At 51.3% G+C, this 23,689-nt stretch overlaps 1 protein-coding gene across 1 annotated transcript in view; it reads left to right on the forward strand.

Annotated features, from left to right (window-relative positions):
• Positions 1–267: 267 nt before the first annotated feature.
• TET3 (tet methylcytosine dioxygenase 3) overlaps positions 268–23,689 on the forward strand; it is a gene marked incomplete at its 5' end in the record, with an annotated part of 117,032 nt that continues 93,610 nt past the window's right edge. Inside the window, 2 exons of the mRNA XM_029912728.1 lie at positions 268–279; positions 528–584. Of these exons, the coding sequence (XP_029768588.1) occupies positions 268–279; positions 528–584 (69 nt within the window). The remainder of the gene's footprint in view (positions 280–527; positions 585–23,689) is intronic.

The raw sequence follows: 23,689 nt of genomic DNA on the forward strand, positions 1-23,689 counted from the left end.
TGCATATCACGTCCACAGTGTTTGTTTCATCGGGGTGGGGGGGGAAGCGAGCCGGAGCTCAGCGGTATGATAATGACTCTAGCGTCTGGCAGAAAGAAAAAAAGCCCCTGAATGCACCAGGGTGTCTGTAACCGAGCTTAAAGGAGAATGAAGCAAGATGGCTGCCTGGTAGTGGTGGATTCTCGCTGGAACTGACGAGGGCTGGGGGGGGGATTTTTGTGCGGGGGTGGGCGATCGCTGGCAAGCTGAGAGAGGAAAGAGAATTAAAAGCAGAACAAGGTAAATACAGGCTCTGCCTTGTGTTTCGTTTCAATGCCCTTTAAATGCGCGAGTTGCCCTCCCCAGTCCAAGGGAATTTGATAGGGATTTTCTAATAGACAGTGTGTGTTTAAATAACACACAACATGCCCCCCCCTTTCTGCATGCAATTCCCTGGTAGCAGGAGGACTGTGGTAGCTGGTGTTGCCAGGACCGGCTTGGCCTGAACTGCATTTTATTCTGACTTTTTTTTTTAATTCCCCTTGCAGGTGGAAATAAGGGACAATAAAGAAGGTGGGACGCAGGAGCAAGTGCTGGTGACAAAGGTACCTTTCTTTTCTTGTTTAAAGACTGAGGACAAAGCCTGGAAGGGAATCTGCGGCGGGGGGTGGAATTGGCCAACCACTAGCGATAGCGAAGCATGTGTTGCGGTATTTAAAAACCCAGGCGTCTCCAGCTTTACCCCTGCTGAATTGCAGATGCTTCTTCATCCAGGCATTTGCTGTTATTATTTTAAGCTGTGATGTTTTTGCAAGGGGGGAAGGAATCACTGCTTTTCAGCAGCTCCTCTCCTCTTGTGGTGCAGAAGCAAAAATAAAGAAATATCGCCACAATCCCCTCTTCCCCCTTGTCTTTACAGGGGAGCAGCAGCCTCTCTCCCCTCTCTCCCCTAGATCTGCTGAGTCCGGTGCAATTAACAAGAGAGACTAGACTCTCCCACTTTGAAGCAGGCATGACATCACCCTGATGTAACCATGACGACAGCAGCTGTCATACCTCACTAGGGTGGACCTGGAGAGTCTGTCTGAGCTGCCATGACCCAAAACCACAACTCGGTTTCTCTACTTCTGGGGGAAAACATCATTACGAAGCGGAGGGGGCAGGCAAGGTTTCTTAGGTTTTGTCACTTGAGGTTTAAGGCCGGATTCCACTCCGTGTTACGCTGATGTCAACCCAGCTGAAATCAATGGGGTTACTCCAGAGTTAGACCTGGTCCTGTACTCCTCTGCAGATCTGATGCCTGTGCCTTGGGAAAATACCTAGGAGTGGCTCACCATGGGGTTGCTATGGGGACAAAGTTTGGAGTGTGACACTGCAGCTTGCCTCGACGCTAATGCTCTGGGAAAATGAGATGGGGGAAGAGGGAAGGTGAGCGAGCTGATTTCATTAGCGGTATCAGGAGCGTTACCTTGCAGGGACTGTGGCCGGGTCTACTCTAGAAAATTAGGTTGGTTTAACTCCATCGGTCGGGGGGGGGGAAAAATCCACACCCCTGAGTGGTGTTGTTAAGCTGACCTACGGCCCCCTGTAGACTGTGCGAGATTTGATAGAAGAATTCTTCCATCGACCTACCTACCGCCTCTCGGGAAGGTGGGTTACTTACACCAACAGGAGAACCCTTGCTGTTGGCGTGTATAGTGTTTAACTGAAGCGTTACAGCGGCTCAACCAATGTGGTTCCGTTACTGTGTATTTGCCAGTCTCTGATTATTTTTTTTTAAAGTGTCCCACGCAATGGGGTTTCCATCATTCCTCTGGGGAGACCACTCCACAGATCTTGCTGATAGGAAGATTTCCTGATATTCAGTCTGTGCTTTAGAAATAACGGGCAAGATCCTCCGCTGGTGTGAACCATTTTAGCTGCATTGACATTGACAAAACTACACTTTTGACACTAGCTAAGGGCCAGTCGTTGCTTATTTTGTTCTCTGATTGCATTTCCCATTCCTCAGCTGTGTTGCATCCAGGAGCCAAGGGAGAGGAGCTGGATATGTATATCCTGGCTATTTCTAGGGCCACTTTCACTATGGTGTCTAAGGGCAAAGCAGCTCAAAAGAGGGGGTAAGGGGATATTGATTAAAGTTGGAGCTTCCAGCAACGCTGGGCGTGTTCCTAGTGTGCCCTATGTGTCGTGTTCTCACAATATAAAATATTGCCATTCGGAGCGCCCACGGTGCCTAGCAATGGGGAATCTGCCCATGGTTTGTTACATCAGCGCAAGATCCAAGTCCGGCCCTCGGGCTCCTTGAGGCGAAGTGCTGAGCACCTACAATTCCGTGGTTGCTGCAGGTGCCCGGTGCCTTTGGAAATCAGGCAGTTGGTTACGGTAGCTTCCCTTATACCCATTTGTAAATGACAACCGTCTCTGAGTTTGGGGGGTCCTGTGCAGAGAGGAAATGTAATGCTTGGAAACGCTACTGCTCCCGGTCGTGTAACTGGAGTGTTGCTTTGCAATTTTAAGTAAGGTTGTTCCCGGGGTCCCGATGGAGGGGATCCATGATCCGTAACCTGCTTGCTGCTGTTAGCTGCGACCTAGCAAACAATGTGTCACGTCCTCCTGCTTGATTCCCACTGGGCCTGATTCGGATCTTATATCAGTGACTGTGCAGGCGTTGCGTCATTGACATCAGAGGGTGAGATTTTTTTGTAATTCAAAAGCACCTAAGTGAGTTAGGAGCCCACATCCCATTGACATTTAGTGGGTCTTGTGCTCCTAACTCACTTTGGCTGCTTTTGAAAATCCCATCCAGTGGTGTGAGTGAGCGTCGACGTCAATGGAGCTGTGCCAGTTTATGCTGGCTGAGGGTCTGGCCCATTGGATGCATGCACATTTTGCAAGTTCAGCCTCCTGCCAACCAGGTGAGCTGGAGGTTGCATCAGGGCCCTTGCCAGGGAAGGTACCAAATTGAGCAGCTGTTGTCATGCTAGCTTGGTAAACAAACAAGTCCTGACTGGAGTGCTAAGTCTTTGGTGGCACCTAATTAGCACTGATGATGTTTGTTTGCTTTACCAATGTGGATCCTTTATCACAGGTAATTAGGGAAAGGTCAGGCCAGAGAGGGCAGTTTGCATTTGGAGTGGGGAGGATGGGGAACAAAAAAGACCCTGGCCTGCTGCCTGACCTCTTCCTTTCTTTTGTTTTTGGTGTGAAATGCCACGCCAGCGCAGGTACAAGGGGCAGATATTGTAGCAGCAGGGTTGCAAAGGGTGGGAAAGCAAGTAAATGAGATTTCTCCCTCTCCAAATTCAACCCCTTAACTTGCATTAACCAGATGAAATTCACCCCTCCCCCCTCCAAGTCGGCATTGATGGAGTTTTGGGGGGTGCAGAATGGAATCCATCCCAGCTGGTGGGCACATTGGCCAGACCCTTCCCGTTCCAGCTCCTGTGAGGGGCGCGGTGATGAATGGACAGTTCCAGCCATGGCGGCCACATCCCTTCCACCTCTCCCTCCCCTGTGCTGTACTCTCCAGAGCTCTAACGAAGCCCCCTTCTGCAACAGGGTACGGCCTCCCTTCTCAATCACCAGCCCTTGGGCAACGGAAGCGCCCCGGCCCCACCGCACTGGGGTCCTCAACGGGGTGGGTTCCATGCACCGAGGTGACACCTGCCATTTCGAGGTGGGGGGTGTGTGTTTGTGTGTGACAGTATTTTGAATCCAAAGCCAAGCAAAAGGGGCCTGTGACCGCCATTTTTCTCCTCTGATATTCTCCACTCTTTGCCCGGATGTATGGTAGCCGGATACCCTGCACCCAGTTATTCCCTGCATCCATTTCCATTGATCTCTCGGTGGTTGGGATTTCCAGGGTGCGGTGGCACCAGTGGGTTTGTGCATCACCCCGCTCCCCGCCGGAAGCATGCCCTCAAACCCAGATTCACGAGCGGAAATGACTTTAGGTCTCAGCCCGGGTAACCACCTACCTGGATGGTTTGGCATGGTTCAGTGCCACCGTACATCTTCGCTCAGGAGAGATCCATGCCTGGACTAATGGGGTTCTGGGTGGGTCGGGACTGAGGTTCATTGACAGGGTTGGGATGGAAGGCCCGGAGCTGGAATCGGGGGGGGGGGGGAGCTGATGGTTAGAACTGAGGGGCATTAACGTTAGCAGAATTGCATAGGGTGGCCGGGAACTGGAATAGTTGAGAAGGGAGGGGATTGAAGGGCATGGGCAGAGCTATATATACGCAGGACTGCGGGTCAGGATCGGGCTGCGTCTGGCACAGCAGAGGGACCTTCTATCAGGCTGGAGGTGCCTCAGGAGAGGGGGAGATGGTTTGCACGGTACTTTCCCGCTCTGACGTAGACCAGCGCCCTGCCAGTCCCTTGCTTCTGCACGCCCTAAGTTCACTCCCAAATCTTAAAAACATATTTATACCCCTGTCTGTGACATTCATCTTATTTGTGCTTTGAGTTCGCTGGAAGACACTTGACCGATGCTGTGTTATTGGAAAAGAGCCTTGCTTTTTCACTGTGCTCTGATCCGAGTGCAGTTGAAATCAAATGTGAAGAGGCTGGAGATGGGAAAGTCTGGGTCTAATCAGCTCGTCTATATTCCCTACCGATCGATGCTTGTACGAATGGTGGAACAGAACCCTCCCTGCCAAAGTTCAGCCATTGCTGCAGATCAGATCAGCTGGCTCCACCGGAAATGCTGTAACCAGGAAGGGATCTTTCCAAAATGGCCATTTCGCCCATCCCCAACATTGTTGGGAACCCAAGAAGGATGCTTAGCAGATGCCAGTTCTGCATGGAAGAAGATTGGCTGCATTGATTCCCAGTGTGCTGTCAGCATTGTTTTCTGAAAGGTATTCAGAATGAGACCTTGAGCAGAGACAATACTGCATTTTTGTTTGTTTAATCTAAAATGGCAGTTCTGTTTTTTGTAAAGTGTACCTTCTGCAGATCCATTCAGCTGCATCCCTTTAGTAGTAGTATTTCCTTTTAAAAACGAAATCAACTAGCTGGGAAATGTTCACCACTGAGATCTCAATTTCCAAAGCAGCCACATGAAGAAAAACAAACAAACAAAAAAAGACGGGTTTATCGTAATAGTTCTAATTGCCTGCTGCATTCTTGTGCCTCCAATCAGTGCAGCATGCAAGGTATGAAATAATGTCTGGATGGCTTTTCCCCAGGGACCAAGCACAATTATGTACTGCTGATGTCATAGAGTGGGATCATGGGTCCCATCACTTCTGGTAAATTGCTGGATTTCAGGTGCTCTGCAAGAGCATCTGTATGTTACGTGCAGTTGTCCATGTAGACTGTGATCTACTCAGGGCATGGAACACCCTTTCTTGTATGTCTGGAAAGCAGCCAGGAGATTGCGGGTGCTGCTTCAAATAAATAATCATGAAAAGAAACAGCTGTGGGTTTCTTCTTCGGGGACAGATGTTGCGGGGAGGTGGGAGACTGTGAATCAAGTGATCCAGATTGCTGCAAGGACTTGCTCCCATCAGAGGATTTTGCAGTTGACTTCTTTAGGAGCAAGATTGGTCCCTCAGGGTCAGTCCAGAACCCTCTTGTAGCAAGACATCCAGCCAGATCATGGAGCCATACATCTCTGCATTAATGTGGTACAAGCTAGCTGTATCTGGTGGAGTTTGCAGGGCCATTCAGGAAGGTTGATGCCTACTCTTTAGATGGGCAGCTAAGAGACAGAGCCCCCACTCACTGGATCTGATGATTTGTGTGCAGTGGCTTTTTGTTGTCCCAGGTCTGAGAGGTGCAGAGTTCTGGTCCCCTTGAGGGGGATGGCAGCATCGCCTGCATATCCAGTCTGGCGAGGATGTATTTGCACTTGGCCCTTCATTTAACCTCGCTCTACGCAGTTCATCGCATGCAGAGGTCTTTCAATCGGCCATGTCCTAAATAGCAGCATTTTGGGTGGGTGGGCAAGAGGTTTGTTAGTCTCTAAGGTGCCACAAGTACTCCTGTTCTTTTTGGGCAAGAGGTGTGTATTTATTAGGCACTCGGCTGCTACAGCGCCAGGTCCACACGCAGGATTTGCTACGCGGAATTCTCCGGCTTGGATTATAGAAAAGGTCAAATGACATCATCATGGTGGCATCGTCCAGGACTCAGGCTCTCAGGTGCTCCTGCAGTGCCAATAAATAAAACTAGTGCTCCCTTCTGGTTTTCAAGTCAATCAATCGTATACGTACTTACCTAGCTAGATATTATTGTTTATTGCTCGTACTCCATAGATCCTAGGAGCCGGAGTCATGGACAATGAGCCCGTAACACTAGGTGCGGTACAAACACAGAACAAAGAGGTGACGGCCCCTGCCCAGAGAGCTGGCAGTCTAAACGGAAGACAAGAGACAACAGGTGGAGACAGACAGACGAGCTGTTTCAGTTTGGTTTGAAATGGGCCAGGCAGGGACTCTTTACACATGTGCTTAAAAATTAGGAGCGAAGTGCATCTGTGCTTGCGAGAGTGAGTGGGGGCTGAAAGGTACCACGGCCAACAATTGTGACTGGTTGTTGTTTGTCAAGCTCTCTGTTTGTACAGCACCTCGCACAATGGGAGCCTGGTCCGTGGTGCAACTGCAGCATAAATCATCATAAGCACAGCAGGTCTTTAGATCAACCCAACCCAACCCCCGATCGCTGCCTGTAGCTGATGCCACAACTTCTAAGGTCTTTATTAATCTGACGAGGGTAGGCTCTGACTTTTTCCCTTTAAATGCCTTCCCCAGCGAGGAGAGCTGAAATTTGCCGAGAGGTAGTTCTCTGCTCCCGTCTTGGCTCCTTCTGCGCTGGTTTCCCAAGCCCGTGACTCTGAGCAAACGCTGGGAGACACAGTGGTGGTTTGTGCCTATTTTTAGCCCATTTGGAGGGCCCCTTCATTCCCTGTCTGGAGACGCTGTCTCTTCGTGCAGTTGGCAGCCGGTGCTCCCGGCCGGATCACGCTGCCTGCCTGCACATGGCTTTTTTAGGTTTACAAACATTACAGCCTCGTGCGTGCATCACCCTGTGAGTCATCAGCCCCGTCACGATTGCAGGGCTCGCAGAACGAGGCGCCGGGGGAGGGAGAAGGCGGTGTGTGTGCCTTCGTTTGTGGGGTGGGTGGAAGGTGAGAAAGTGATGATGACCCGAATGAGAAGTCGGCTGGCCGCAGGAGAGAGTCGGGTACAGTCAGAACGGAGAGGGGACGTGTTAATAAGGAACCCGGAGAGGTGACGGCACTTCTGATCGGCGAACAGCAGCGGGGTTTGTAACTTCCGGACGCGCCACCCATTGCTATGGCCAGTCTGTCCAACCCGACCCGGGAATCCCCCTTTGCTTGGATCCCTGCTCCTTTTTTGGGGGGGGGAAACATACAGTAGCACAGGCATGCTCGGAGCAGGGGAGGGTCAAGGGCAATCAACAATGGCTGGATTATTAACGTGATCCGCATGGCAGCCAAAGGATCCAAACCCTCTTTATTTCTATCCAGCGCCTGGGTTTTTTCTTTAAAAAACATTTAAAGGGACATTGTTGAGGGGGAAGAGGATCTAGCGACAGGGTGGATTAAAACTCTCGCAGCCCGAATGGCCTTCAGTTTTGCTGCTGTTGCAGAAGTAGGGGAGAGGGGCAGGGAGGGAGGATGTCTCCCCCGGCCCCCCAGATCTGTTCCTTTGCACCGAGCCCAGTTACAAAGGGGGCGGCAAAGCAGGACTCTGAAGGACTGGGGCTGCCTTGTTGGTGGGACGTTCAGTGGCCTAACGCCATGGCCTGGCTTCGTTTACTGTCCCCCTTTAGCTGCTGCTTTGAGAAGAGCAACAGTCCCTCCTCCCCGACTGCAGCCTTAGGAGCGCGCCTTGTGCTGCATGTGCTATTTTTAGCTGCTTGTCTCCGGGCGTCAGGGAGAAGCAGCCGTCGGATCTGTCTTCATCCGCATGCAAAGCTTTCTCTTGCGGCTTGGGGATCTGCGGCGGGGGGGTGGAAGGCGGGACAGACCCAGGGGTTAGCAGGCTGGTTGAAACAAACCAGGTTCTGCCTTCTCTGGGATTGCCCCATCCTCTCTCTTTTTTGCAGCCCCTGCTCTGCCTGCAGAATGTCCTGGCAGCCTTAATGGAAATATGTTAGCCATGGAGGAATGCAGAGCTCTGATTAGTTCCTTCTGCTCCATGCGCCTTGATTAAGGCCTCTTAGCTGCATTAACTCCTTTTAACTTGACTAGGCCCCTAAATCAGATGGGATGCAGGTCTCTTTGACAGCATGCTTGAATTATTGATGCGCTTGCAGCGTCCCGGATCCTATGACCAGGCGGAAAATGGCTGCGGAGGCCAGGCAGAGCTCAGATTTATTGGAGAAGGGCTGGAGGTGTGGGTGGAGGGGGATTAGAAATCCTCCTGGTTGCTCTCCTAACTGCAGAGCTGCCCCAGGCCACAGCACCGGCCCTCGGTTATCAAAGCTTTCTAGTGCACATACATCAATCCACGGGAGGAACTGTAGGGCTCGGTAACAAGATCTGCCGCGTTTCACCTCTAGGTCAGCTGTGAACTTGGCTGGCAGTGATTGAAAGCGTTTAACATCCGATGGCAGCTCTGTATGAGATCAGGTTTCCCCGCTCCAGCTCTGCATCCCAGAAGCCACCATCCCCCTTGGGGGCGGCTGCAGTGGAGAATTTGAGTTTACCACTGGGACAACGCTGCAGGCAGGATGGGGTGGGGGGTGCTGTAGTGTAGACAGAGCTCAGGTGGTAGCTGGTGTTCTAACCCCTGTGTCTGCTAGGCAGGGCCAGGAGACGCGGTGGTTAGAAAGCTGGTGGCCACTAGTACTACCACTGGTGGGAAATGTTAAGGAGAAAGGATGAGTAAAATGACTTTAGTCGGCTCACACCTTGCATGGGCAATTACTTCTGAATAACTGGGCAGACGGATAGGGTTGATATAGGTAAGTGTAATGTAAGGAACATCTTGAACTCTTTGCAGATAGACACTGGACCATGGTCCCTCTGAGAGCTGGGAGGAGAACCCAGGAGTCCTGGCTGTCCGCCTGCATCTCTAGTCACCAGAGTGCACACCCAAGAGTCCTGGCTCCCAGCTCCCCCCTGCCCTAATCACTAGACCACAGTGCCTAGTCAGAGCTGGATATAGAACCCAGTTTTCCTGATTGCACCGCCTCCCTGAACACGTGCTCCTTAGCCTCACATCTTTTACAGAAGAGCCCCAGTAAAAGAGGTGGGAATGGAACCCAGGGTCGTTCCGTGCTTTCGCGGGCAAGTGTACCGCTGCACGCAGTGTGGTCATGAAGAGGTAGATAGAGAGATCTAGCAGAGTGTGAATTAACAACCCACTGGAGAAACTGCCGGACACAATAAGAAATGGACTCTCCCAAGAGTTATTGGTTGTGTGCTGTTGTCTACATGGCATGTGCCTGTTTCCATCCAGCCTGGAATGGGCCCCTGAAGTCCTTTAATTAAGAACCTCAGATCCAGGTGGCGAGATCTCAGTGCCATATGGCTAAGAGAGGAGGGATACCGTGGGGAAGCCGCACTGGGAGGTGTGGGAAGGACCTTCTACTTTGGACCTTGTGGCCTGGGTTAATGGCCATTCATTATGTAGATACCCGGTGTGGATTCCCGGAGGTGCTACTCTCAGTGGAGGAGAGCATCATTTCCCTGACTGTGAGCATCAAAGGTGACATGGGCCATGAATAGTAATGAGATCACAACAGCTCTTAATCGCTGGCCATTCTCCTCCCTCATTTCAGCCAACGCCCTGAGATCAACACTCTGCCCAGTCAAAGGGACCCTGAGCACAGTTAACTACCGCCTTTCTGCAGTCAACACCTGAGGTGGAAGGGCTCAGGTAAAGAACCTGCCGTGCTGGGGGACATGGGTACCGTGCAGCAGGTCCATGGCCGGGACCAAACCTGGGTCGATTTCGCAGTGTGTACGGAACGGGTCCCCACCTGGTGTCCCTGGGCACCGCTCCATTGAAGTCAGTAGGGTCAGATCCCCACTAGTGTAAATGGGTGTCTCTGCCCTGGAGTCAATGGGGGCAGATCCCCGGCTGGCATAAATGGGTGAAGCACCTCTACTGACATCAGCGGAGCTAGGCTCAAGTGCTTGGCCCCAGGGCTGAAGAACAGTTTGGAAATGTGATTGAAACCCGTTCAGTCCCGCGTCTCCTGCAAAGACCAAGCTGGCTTTTAAGGGCATCTGGGGACAAGTTGATTTTCTAACCAGGTCCCCAGTGGAGTTTTGACAACGTGGACAGAACCAGACCTCGTTAGAGAGAAGATCCCAAGACCAGAGTTAAGGTCCAGTTGAGCAGCGGACAGGGACTCAAGGAGATGCAAGGGGATGAGTACGCAGCTCTGGAGACAAGAGGAGCTTCCAGGTGTGCAGTGCATTTCACCCCCCTGTGCTCGTTCTCTTGGTTGCAGAATGACACCTGACCGTGCAGTTGCTGGAGGAAGTCCTGGTGTCCCAGGGGATGGAAAGGCCACCCTAGTGGGAAGAGCTGAGCCAGTGGCAACAGGGACTCCCCTGGCAGCAAGCCATGGGCGAGAAGTTTCATCTTTCTGCTCCCTTGCCTGTGTGCGACATACGCCAGCTGTCACGTACCTGCTCCATCTCATGCTTAGGTGGCTGCTCCTTTAAACCGTGCTTTAAGCCTCTCCCGGGGAACCAGGCTACTATCGGGACAGCTCATCAAGCAGCGACCCAAGGAGGCATCCTGGACCTAGTTTGAAGAGCAAGGACGGGAGGAAGCAGAACTTCCGCCTGCCCCAGAGCATTATGGGGGAACTAGCTCTGAAATGGTGCGCACTCCCTCCTCCACCTGAGCCTCATGTCTGCTGATACCTAGGTATTTCAGGAGCTGATCTGCACGTCCTGCCCCAATTCTATGGCAGTTTGGTGGCCAGTCCTTCATGGTCTGCAGGGAGAACGGAGACAGAATGGGAACTTTCTGGAGGGCACTGATAGTTCGCACTCAATTAAAAATACTCCAGTGGCTTGGACAGCTAACATGGGCTAAACACACCATGAACTCGAGGCCGGGGTCTGTTTTAAGGGCTGAGCAATCCTGACCGTGCAGTATCGGAGATTATGGCACAGCCTTTCTCCAGTTGTCCCAGAGGTTGGGACTGGAGCGGAGTGTGGTATGAAAGGGCAAGTCAGGTGTCCTGGATCACTGTTTGAGTGTTAATGGGTTAGCGGACAGGGGGAAGAGGAGGTCAGTGATATTTGAATGGGTCCTTGTTTTTGTCTGTGAGGGAAAACGGTTAGCAACCCAAGCTTATCTACGTGGTCGTATTTTAATCCATCTGAATGGCAGAGACCCGTTTCCATGCTGTGCTTCTGCTGCGGGTAGAAATCAATAAGTTGAACTGCATTAGCCTATAGTGTGTACCTGAGTGGGTGTCCCTTTGAGTAGCTCTGTTGCTGTACATCTGAAGTGTCTGACTCCTGCTGCCATTACCTCCGATGATGACACAATCTGATCTCAATCTAAGCAAGAGCTGGCTTGGGCGCTTGGACGGTCACTGGAAAGCTGCGGTGGTGCTGTTGACTCAGCAGATGTCAGCCTTTGCTCTGAGTCAGCCGATGTCCCCAGCTGGATGCTGTGCGGCAGGCCGCGGTGTCTTTTAGAAGAGAGGTATTTAAGTTTCCAGTTGAATAAGCCACTCGTCCTTGATCTTGTTGCTGTATGCTGTTTAAAGGCTGCTTCCATTCATCCCAGAGGTGGCTGATCATCCGTTTGCCACTGTGCCTCACTTGAAAGCTACTTCTCTCTCCCAGAACTTTAAACTGGGTGGCTCAGGCCTTGTAATGAAGAACTTTCCCCCTCAGTGGCGCTGGTTCAGACCCAGCTCAGATCAGTTGTAACAAAAATCTGTTCCCATCTGGGGGCTCTTTTCTGATTTAGGCAGTTGAAGGATTCTCACCATCCCAACTAGCACGTTTCTGGGAAGCTCAGCAGACGGGCCAAAGGTGGTGGTGCCGGGCAATCAGAAAAATCCGCTCTTGACTTGTAACTAAGGGCCACTGCCAGAGGAATTGCTAGCCATGTTCTGAGAAACCACTGCCAGGGAAATATAGACTCCTGTGATGTCTTTGTTTTGGTCACTTTCTGGCTATTACCACCTGTTACAAGGGGGCTAATTCTTGACATGGCTATACTAGCAGCAGAGAGTTTGTGTCTATTGCATCATGTTAGCGTATAGTACCTTTCTCACAGTGACATGCTTCACCCTTCGTATGCTAGGGGAGCAAAGGACATCAGTCCCTATTATTGACGGCTAGTTACTAGGTCGATGGCCCCACGGTAACGGGATTCCCAGCAGCAGCGGGGAAAGCCGCAGGGAGAGGATTGAAGCGTGTATGTTTTGGAGCTGACGTAGCTCTGTAGATTGGCTGTTGGACGGGTACAGTTATGGCTGAGTTAGATGACACATCTGGGGCTGCAATGGGTTTTTTAGGAGGGTTTGGTAGACAGTTGGGACGGTCAGGGGTCACCCGTAAGAAATCTTTGTTCGAAGGTTGCTTTTCTGCCGGGGAATTCTGAGCACCAGTTGTATGGTCTGCCTAGCCCGTTCTGTGGTGAAACGCCCATGGCATGAGTGGGATCACCCTCGTGAACAGTAATAATCGGAGATGAGCCATTAGCTAAACCTCTTCTGGCACTGGGGGAATCCAACTCTAGCATTCCCCAGATCTGAACTGGGCCAGCGAGAGAGAGATTTAGAATAAAGGTGAAAGAACTGAAGCAAACATGGTTTTCTCCTTACTGCGTCAGGGATGCGCCTGTCATGTCCCCTGTGAAATCAGGTAGAATCCTCCATCTGGGTTACAGCCTTAAACCCTGTATGGACCGAGTATAAGACAGTTACCCAAATCCCCTTGCTGTGGCAGTCAGGGTCCAGTGCAGTGTGTACTCTGAACTGTATTATCCGGGTGAATGCAGAGATGGCAGCTAAAATCCATACTTAGCCTTTATGATACTTCTCAGCCTGGAAACCACTTCATGAACATTAACAAATTAATCCTTGCACTATCCCTTGGCGTGAGTACTTCTTCTTATTTGGGTTTTATCATCTCTCCCTTCTCCCTTATTTTTAATTCTGTACAGATGGCCCAAAATCAAAACCTTGGATTCAAACAGCCCTTTATTCACCCAATTTTTGTTAGGCCAGACGTGGGCTCTGGTTCAGCAAGGCACTTGGGTGTCTGTTTAACTTTGAGCACATGCTTAAAGTTAAGCACGTGCTCAAGAGCTTTCCTGCCTCATGGCCACAGTTACAGATAAACAAATAAGGGGGCAATCCAAGCCTTGTACTTTAGCTGATCAGAAATGAGGGTATGGAAGAAACTGGTCCACTATGATGTATTGCCCAGTTAGGTGCATTATGGGGGATTTTATGCCTTCCTCTGCAGCACTCTGGCATGAGAGCCAAGGTGTTGTACTAGATGAAGCCTTGTTCGGCTCTGGCAGAATTAGTCGTTTGAGTTTACATGGGCTACTGACTTTTGGTTGCCTCAGTCCGTCACAGGACTCCATTGGCCTGCTTTTCACAGGTGCTGAGCGTCTGCAGCTGGTGCCCAACACTTCTGGAAGCCAGGCCCACCGTGAGTGAAGTTGGGCACCCAAAAGCTTAGGCACTCAAACTAAAGGTCCCTTTGAAAATGTGGCTAGTACAACTTTTCCTCTGCTGAGCTCAGCCATTAACCATTGCAGCCCACCCGACAAGTGTGTCTACTTTGCAGAGAGGTTGGGAGAAAATGAAATCACAGAGAGTTGGAGTGACTTTATCAAAGTCATGCAGGAAGTGTGTGACAGAGCTGGGAATTACACCTAGGTCCCTAGATTTCTAGTGCCTTTTCAATTAGGCCACCTTTCCTCCCTGTGTTCTCGGACTGATGTTAACTCAGGAGTAACTCCAATGTGGCTACACCAATGAGCGACAGCCACATCCGAGGCAGTCACTGGGAACCTGAAATGGTAACACACAATTGCTCTGCCTAGCTGGTGAAAAGAAAAACAAGGTCGGTGAGGTAATATCTTTTGTTGGACCAACTGATGATTACCTGTTCTGTTCATTCCCTCTGGGACACCTGGCATTGGCCACTGTCAGACACTGGGCTAGATGGACCTTTGGTCTGACCCAGTATGGCCGGTCTTATGTTCTTAACTTCTGTTGGTGAGAGAGACAAGCTTTCAAGCTACACAAAGCTCTTCTCCTGGGAAGGGTACTGAGGCCAGGTCAACCCTACACACTTACTTTGGTATAACTATGTCCCTGAGGGGTGTGAAAAATCCACACACCTGAGCGACATCGTTATACCAAACCGTACCCCCCTGTGTAGACAGCAGCTTCTCCTGCCAGCATAGCTTCTGCCTTTCGCAGAGGTGGAGTTGTTAAGTCGACAGGAGAACTCTCTCCTGTCGGCTTAGAACGTCTTCATCAGACGTGCTTCAGCAGCGCAACTGCACTGATGCAAGTTTGTGGTGTAGACCTACCCTAAAAGTGTTACAGCGAAATACGAGATTGAAGAGAGAGTTTTTGGGTTTGTCTACACTGCACAGTTGTCACCAAAACTTTTGTCTTTCGCGGATACTTAAAAAAGCCCCCCCCCCCACCCCCCCCCCCGCAAAAGACAAAAGTTTTGCCGACGCAAATGGCAGTGTGAACTCGGCTTTGTCGGCAGGAACGCTTTCCTGCTGAGAAAGCTTATGTCGCTCACAGGGCTGGAAGTATTTTGTTGGCAAAAGTGCGGACAAAATACCGCAAAAGAGCGTTCACAGGCTGACTTTTAGTGACAAGGCTGTGTCGACACAGCTTTGTCGCTAAAAGCTGCGTGGTGTAGACAAGCCCTTAGACATAAGTAGTTAGCACCTATTCTCAGGGACCATTCAAGGTGAAGTGGCCTGTTAACACCCCTGTAGCCATATAACAAAAAGTGGGGTTCGTGGTTACAGGTTGTTGTGATAGGCCATAAATCCAGTGTCTTCATTAAGACCATAATTTATAATGTATAGCAAAGTTATTTATTTAAGCTTTCAGGTTTGTCTTTTGAAAGCATTTGCAGGTTTTCTTTGAGGATGAGGACTAATAGGTCAGATGCCGAGTGACCTCTTGTGAAAAGAGTTCACCCACAGATGACAGGGTGTTTCTGCCTTTTGTCATTTTCCTCAGTGAGTTCATTCAAGAGCGTAGTGACTGTCTGGTTTCACTCACATAACTGTTATTGGGGCATTTAGTGCACTGGATGAGATATACCACATGTTGTGATTGGTGTGAGTAGGACCCATGATCTTGAAAGGTGTGTTGTGGGTGGTGTTGATCATTGTAGTAGTGGAGATACGGCTGTAGGTTTTGGATCTGTTGCTATGGCAGGGTCTGGTGCTGCTTTGAGTTGGTGGGTCGTGGTCTGTGGGGAGCTTGCTTCTGATGATGAGGTTGGGGGGTTGTTTGAAGGCTAGAAGAGAGGGTTCTGGAAAGATTTCTTTCAGGATGGGGTCCTGTAGCAGGTGCGGACTCACCCCTGCGGCACCTCCTGCTGGTCTCTTCTGGGAATTAGCTCATCGACCCAGGAGCGCCCTCTGCAGGCCGGTGATCCGCCTTGCTGCTGGCCCCGTGTCCCTCCCAGGACCCTGGTGCCCCTTTCTTGGGGTGCTGCCCCCTGGCAGTACCCCCTTTCTCTCAGGGTCTCCCCTCCCCGGGAAACCCCCACCCACTATCCCCACCTCACCTCAGTATAAGGCTACTGCCAGTCACCAGCTAGCCCCCGCTCCCTGGGGCAGACTGCAGTATCAGCCTACTCATCACTGGCAAGGTTGGGTTTGGAACTGCTGCCTTTGCCTAACCCTGGGCTGCCCTCTGCACCCCCAGTACCTGTTGGCCTAATGCTAGGCTGCAAGCTGGGCCTTTCCAGGCTGGAGCTCCCTAGCGTTTCCCCAAGCCCTGCTCCACTCAGGTACCCTGCCTCTAGCTCCCTGCAGCCAGGCCCTTCTCTCTCTGAATGCAGAGAGAGAGACTGTGTCTACCCCGGCTTCCCTGCCTTTATAGGGCCAGCTGAGGCCTGATTAGGATGTGGCCCAGCTGCGGCTGCTTCCCCAATCAGCCTAGTAGCTTTTCCCCTGCCCCAGGGCTGTCTTTAAACCCCTCTGGGCAGGAGCGGGTAACCACCCCGCTACAGATCCCCATTGAATATAAGTTGTAGTTGCTTGATGATATCCCGGATGGGTTCCAGTGTGGGGTGGTAGGTGACAACTAGGGGTGTGTGGTCAGAGGGTTTTTTTATTTCTGTATTGAAGCAGGTTCTCTCAAGGTATTTGGGTAGCCTGTTCCATGATGTTTTCTACTTTTCTGGTGGAGTGTCCTTGTTTAGTGAAGGCAGTTTTGAGTGTGTTAGGTGTATATCCCGAGCTTTCTCCTCAGAGCATATTCTGTAGTATCTCAATGCCTGGCTGTAGATAACCGATTTCATGGTGTGTTTGGGGTGGTTACCGGATCTATGTAGGTAGGTGTGGTGATCTGTGGGTTTCTTGTATATAGTTGTCCGTAGGGTTCCGTTGCTGAAGCTGATCATGTTGTCCAGGAAGTTGATGCTGGTGTGGGAATGTTCCAGAGAGAATTTAATGGATGGGAGATGGTTGTTGAAGTTGTGGTAGAAGTCTATGAGGGAGCGTAAGTCGTCTTTCCGGAGGATGAAAATATCATTGATTGTATCTCAAGCTTGTCGTTGGTTTTGCGGTGCATTTGTCCACAAATTCTTCTTCAAGATGGCCTACGAAGAGGTTGGCATATTAGGGAACTGTCCTAGTACCCATGGCTGTTCCCATGGCTTGGACAAAGTGTTTGCTGTTGAATGTAAAATTGTTAAGGGCTAGGATGAAATGGATAAGTCTGGCGATAAGTTTGGGGTGGATCTCTGAGGGCTGTCCATTGCCTTGTAAATGTTTGAGGCAGGCAGCTATGCCGTTATTGTGAGGGATGTTGGTGCGTAGGAAAGTGATATCCAGGGTGGCGAGGATGGTGTTCTGAGGGAGATTGTTAATGTGGCAGAGTTTGTGGAGGAAGTCAGTTGTGTCCTGGAGGAAGCTGACCCTTTGTGTGGTGAGTGGTTTGAGGATGGTTTCTGTGAGTCCCGATATTCCTTCAGTAAGAGTCCCGCGGCCAGATATAATGGGTCTGCCTGGGTTCCCTTGTTTGTGTATCTTGGGAATCATGTAGAAGATCCTGGGGTGGATTCATGGAGGATGAGTTTGTAGAGTTTCTCTTGGAGTTGACTGGGGAAGAATTTGATGATATCCTTAAATTCCTGGGTAAACTGTGGTGTGGGGTCTTCTTTGAGTTCTTTATAGTGGGTGATGTCAAAGAGTTGTCATTTGGCCTCGTTAACGTCGTCATCACAGTTGAGGAAAACATATCTGCATGAGAGGAAACTTCTCCCTACTCAAGTGCAAGCTACCTATAGAGCTGGGAGGGGAAAGCAGGCAAATTTGCTCGCCACAACCCACATTTCATAGGACCTTCCGCAATCTTCTCTCCATCATTGCTTTTGTCCTCCCTTGACTTGTGAGTAGATAGTTGGGGCCTGCTTTTTCAGAAGAGTTGAGCACCCACAATCCCAGGTGAGGTCAGGTGGTCAGTGCCTCTGAAGATGGAGCCGAAAGGGGGAATCTCTGTTGAAGTGAGTGGAGTTGCACCAGGGATTACTTTGGCCCAAGGATGGGAGTATAGAAGGGGGAAGGGTTTGCTTTCCACCATGCTCTCTGGAAGGGAGGGAACAGTGCAACTTGGTGCATTGATACACACCGAACACTCTTTGCAAAGGTCTGGGAAAGCAGCAGGCATTTAATAGAACTGCCACGAGTGATTTACCCACCATGACGTGGCAGACTCCTCTTGGCTCTTGGAAACTGGCTGGAAAATCCCTTCTCCCAGTTATGCCTGGGAGCATCTCCTGTTGCAGCCTCTGACAAGAGTTTCTTGGATGCCTTGCAGAAGCCTGTCTTGTGCTTTGCTGTCAAACTGGGAGGGTTCCTTTGGGAGGCAGTGGGACCTACTGGGGAGAGGACTGGACTGGGGCTCAGGAGTGGAGCCATGCAAGTAACCAACTAGCGGCCATGCCATTGGCCTGGGAGGACTGGGCAGGACACCCTGCTGATGCCATTCCTTACCTGCTTAGAGGGGGTGCTGTGGAGCAGCATGCCTTTCCCGGGGTTTAAATGGAGTATAAATGTATCCAGTGAGCGCCATGGGGATATCAAGGGAGGCGGGGTGTTCTTACCTGCTCTGGAGCCTGGCCAGCACGTTGGGGTTAATATTTTTCTCTCCGCAAGCTCATTAAAAACCACAGGAGATCAGGACCTTGGTTTTATGGTGCACCCACCTACGCTGGCGCTAGCAACGCTGGCGTGCTGCCAACTCTGTTCAGTGTCCCAGTGCAGTCTGACGGGTTGGAGTCCATAATAATAAACAGGAATGACTAATTAGTCCTCTGAGGGAGACCGATCAGTATCATGAGCCCCCTTTTGCTGATGGGGAAATTGAGGCCCTGGGAGGGGAGATGACTTGTCCAATGTCGCACAACCTGTCGGTGGCAGAGGTGAGGCACCGTCGTAACCCTGCAGATATGTGGGTGTCTTGGGTCTTTTTGTGTTGGGACACGTGTGCCAGCTGTGTGCGCAGGCTTGCAGCTGTGTGTGGCCTTGTCTGTGTGTTGTGTGTGTGTGTGTGGCAGTTGTGCATACATCTGTGTGTGCTTCTCTCTGGGTATGTCTGTATATGAGCCAGGAGAGTGATTCCCAGCTTACGTAGACCCATATCTGAGCTAGTGCCTAACAATAGCAGTGTGCTCACGGGCGGCGGCTTGAGCTAGCTTCCCGGGTACATACCCAGCGGGCTCGGTGTGGTTGTACTCAGAGCGGCTAGTTCGTGGCCACCTGTGCTGCTGCAGACATACTGCTGTTTTTAGACACTAGCTTGAGCAGACCTAGTGCGGGTAGGGGTCCATGCAAGCTGGGGGTCGCACCACCCAGCTCAATCAGAGACGTACCCCGTGTGTATGCTGGTATGGTTTTACGTGTGTGTGTGTGTGGGGGGGGGGGGGTTAGGGAGGCAAGGTGTCCATGCTTATGCCCGCATTTGTGTCTTTTTGTGTGTGTATATGCACACACGTGCATGCTCTTTGCTTGTGTGCATTTGATTTTTTGTGTGAGGGTCCGCGTGTGCGTCTGCCCGTTGTTGTGTGCGGGCCTGCGGTGTGTCTGAATCCATGCTGGGGAAGCCGCAGCCCCTCCTCAGAGCACTGCATGGCCACTCGGTCCCTGATTTCCCCACCCCTAGCGCGCACACAGTCTTCAGCCTTCAATCTGCGGTCACTGCACAAGCGGCTGGGTTGGATTGTTTGTTTCGAAGGAAGTTTGGCGCTGACGGGAACTGGGGAAGCGCCGCTCGGCTGCCAGTTTGGCAGGTTTCCTGGTCAGGGAGGACGCTTGTTAGGGGTGCTTTAGGGACAGCCGGAAAACACCAACCCATTGCTGCACTGTGTGTAACCTAATTGAGTTTATACAGCTTTGGGGTTAACAACCGGCTGGAAGTTCAATCTCTGCAGCGTCTCTTTGCCCCATCTCTGCACGGACACGTCTCCTGAAGGTGGACAGGCGCTGTTGGAGTCAAGTGTTTTGTCCGTTGTAACCAGGGGAAAAAAACACACGTTTGGGTTAGGAAATCTGGATGGTCCAGTCTCTCTCTGCAGCAGAGACTAGAAGTAGGAAATAGAACTCTGGGTTAATTTCCTGGCTGGTGTAAAGTCCAGGTGATTGGAGGAGTTTAGCCAGGGATGAATTTAGCTCGGTGTCTCGTGTGTACGTGGTGCAGGGCTGGTGTGTGGAGCAGGATGCGGCCAGTCTGAGTTTGTGAGAGGTTACGGGGTGGGTGCGCAGCCCATGTGTAGGACTGGTGTGCATACATCTAGGTTGATGTATTATTCTACTTTATTTGGGTAGCACCTTGGAGCCCCAGTCCTAGCCTAGGACCCCATTGTGCAAGGTGCTGTACAGACACAGAACAAGACAGTCCCTGCCCCGAAGAGTTTACAATCTGCGTATGAGACGAGAGACGACAGGAGCTGGGTGCCGCAGTGTTTGTGAGTGCGTGTGTGGGGAGGAGAATGGGGTTGGTGTGTGCCTCCCGGACTGGCGCGTGTTTGAGCGTGGTGTTTGCGTATCTCCGTGCTGCTAGCAGTTGTGTGTGTGGATTTCAGTGGGGTAACACCGGAGTAGCGCAGTGGTCAATCAGGGCCATAAACACTGAAGCGCTCTGGCGCGAGCCGTGCTATGGAAGCTGTTGTTACTTATTCGGAGAACTGGCGTGCGCCCAATGCAACTGCTCTCTCTTAAGCTGTGGGCCGTGTAGCTTGGGAAGCAGCGCTGTGGATCTGCTTAGCCTCGAGGTGCTTTTATTCATTAGGTCTGGTTTCTCGGGACAGTGAATTTGCAGAATGTTTTGAGGCAGAGAAGATTTACCATCCTAGGGAAGGCAGTGTATTCTACCGGGTCAGATGTTAGGGACCCTGGGCTCGATAGCCGCCTCTGCAACAGAGCTGCTGGGCAACCGTGGACAAGTCCCCCCTCTCTGGGGATGTCTGCACTGAAAGAATAACGAATGGCACTGGATCTTCAGGCTCCAGGGCTAAAAAATAGCCATGTCGATGTTCTCACTTGGGATCTGAGTCCCTCCCCACCTCACCGGATCTCAGAGTCCAGGCTCCAGCCCTAGCGGGACCGTCTACGCTGCTGTTCTTAGAGGCTGATGACCCAGTCTCTGAGACTCGGCGCTGCGGGTTCTTCTTTGCAGTGTAGACGTACCCTCCGCGCCTCTCCTCTGCCAATCTTACGTTTCCTTTGGGTGGCCAGGTGCATTCGCACCTCAGATTCAGGTGCTGTTCATGGCTAGATCTCAAAGCATCTTATAAGGGGGGGGGGAGTCTCCTCACCCCCATTTTACAGGGGAGACTCATTGAGTCGCAGAGAGGGGAAGTGACTTGCCCAAAGCTGCCTAATGGGGCCTGCTTCTCCACTGATTTTTGCACCTGGTTTAAAACGAGCCCAAGACAAAGCCCACCCCAGAAGATCAATAACTGAGACCCAGGCCTGTGCTTCAGCTACCTGCCTCTCGCCCAGAAACAAGATTGAGGCATGACTCAAAAAGCATCCTGCGTGATGCCCTGGAGGCGATGAGGCATTTCTTCCCAGCTCTCCCCTGCATGCAGCAGTTGCTGCTTGCTTGGGCAGCTGTTCAGAACCGGGGAATCCCCGGCTTGCCTGTCTTACTCGCTCTGACACAGGTCCTGGGAGCTCTTGCAGCTACGCGAGGGACTGCAGCAGCAGAGCCCTAAGCCGGCAGCATCAGCACATGCGATTTCAACTCACTGCAGCCCGCTAGAGATGGCTTCTTGGCGGCTGAATCGCTGGAAAATAGCCGTTACCCTGCCTCTCTCCTTTTCGTCACTTCTCTGCGGAGCGGGATGGGGGTGTGTATGGGGGACTGCTAATGAGTCACCACCTCCATCTGAGCACATGGCACATGCCCCAAGAAGCAATTACAATTAGCCTTGACGAGGAGAGCAGCCGGGGGTTCTGGAAAAGTGAATCATTGGCCTTTCTCTTCATGACTGTGTGTTGGAAATGAGCGATCGCTGAAGTCATTAGCGGCACGAAACAAGGGGGGGGGGAAAACAGAGAAGAGAGGGGAAAAAAAATTATATATAAACGAAGGAAGCTGCTCGCCCCAGACTGTCAATTGCCAAAGCAGATGTGGAAGGTACGTGTGCCACCCACCCCAAGATGTTTTGTACCCCTTTAAACGTGTGTCTTTTCTGAGTGTGCTTGAAGCGTTAATTACCTGGGGAGGAAAGTGTTTTAGAGATCTAAGAGCAAGGGGAAAATGTCATGCCCTGGGAAGCAGTGTGGGCTAGTAGATTTTGAGCTGGATCGAGATTTGGGAGACTTTGGTTCTGCCACCAGCCTGCTTTGGTGACCTTGGGCAAGTCACTTTGTCACTCTCTGCCTCAGTTTCCCCAGCTGTAAAAGGTGGATTGTGACCTGATTTAGTTGGGGATTGGTCCTGCTTTGAGCAGGAGGTTGGACTAGATGACCTCCTGAGGTCCCTTCCAAATCTTGATATTCTATGATTCTATGACCTCTTTTCTGAAGTGCTTAGAGACTGACAGATGAAAAGTGCTGTATGGTATGTAGATGGCAGTCTATTTAGCAGCAGGAACTTTATTTTCAAAGCACTTTCTGAACGATTAAGTAATCTACAAAACCTACTCAGAAAGGCTGGTCTGTTTCATACAGACGGGGAAACTGAGGCTCAGAGCCGGGGAAGGGCCTTGCTTTAGTGCTTTGGTACTGTGGTGATTGTTCCTTGCAGGAGGGATAGTTAGAAACTCCATGCCCAGATCTGGGCTTAGGAACCAAGGATTCATAACTCCGGATCCAGCAGACAGACTGTGTGGGGCGGGGCTCACAGTTGTCTGTTGGTCGCCAGCAGTGTTTGATTCAGGCAGCCGTGTGTTGCACAGGGAACCTGTCAGTACTTGCCTTGATTGGGGCATGTTGGAATCTCCACCTGTTTTTAATTTAAAGGTTGGGTGCAAAAGAGGGAATCACACCCGAAGCAGAAGGGGCCATGCGGCAGCCTGTGGGATGCCTCATGCTGCCTTGCCAGCCTCTGACCTGTGTCCCCCATGTGGTCACGAGAGAGAGAGAGACGCTAAGATGCTGAATACATATGAGCCACCAGTTGGGACGGGACGGGGTCGGGGGCACCCTGCGATGTAGGTGATCCGCTTGGATGGTCAGAGCTCAGCTTTTCCTGGTGATTTGATCGTGATAATTACAGGGGATGAGGGAACGTGTGATTAGGTGTATTTACTTGGGGGTTAGACATTATCCGGGCATTTATATAGGGGGTAAAGTGCAGTTAGGGAATTTGCCCCTAGTACTTATAGGAGGGGTGGGCATTACCCTGCCTTTCATATGGGGCGGAGGCATGCGCTTGGGAGCTTTGATCTGAGCAGTTCTAAGAGGAGACGCTGGTGTTTTGTAGCCATAGTGAGATTGTTCTTCTGGGCCCTAATTCTCCCCCCAGCGCTATGTGATACAAGTAGCTCTCATAGATTTCAGTGGAAGTTGTTGTACCATGGCTGGGGTGAATAGGGCAGCGGTTATTTGTAGGGTTATCTCAGCACCTCCATGGAGGAGGAGTTCGGTATATGAAGGGATTGGAGTGAGGGCCTCCTTTATCAGCCAATGGTAAGGTTTGAATGGGTTTTGCATTTATTCAGAGCAGAGGGTTGGTATGGAGGGGGTAATTTGAAGTGAGGGGTTATTCTGTCATCTAGGGGAGCATTCTCTTGGCATCTGTTAGATGGATGGGGTGTTACCTGGGGATTTAAGGTGTGGGGGAGTTGAGTTTTCCCCTGAGGTTTGCTGCAAACCCCTTTCCCTTGGTTGGAACCCGACGGTCTCTGTTCTGAGGGCTTCCTTGTCTTCCTTCCTATAGCCCCTCCTGTGGGGTTTTTTGTCTTTTGGGTTGAGGGCTGCCCAAATCGCCTTCCCTTCAGAGCAGCCCTAGGCACAGTATGGAGATGTTCTGAGTGGTGGATGCAAGCCGGGGAGGGCGCCAGAGGCGGGCA

Source organism: Terrapene carolina, unplaced genomic scaffold (assembly GCF_002925995.2).
Source record: "Terrapene carolina triunguis isolate 2854851 unplaced genomic scaffold, T_m_triunguis-2.0 Scaffold53, whole genome shotgun sequence".
In the NCBI taxonomy this organism is placed as follows: Eukaryota; Metazoa; Chordata; order Testudines; family Emydidae; genus Terrapene; species Terrapene triunguis.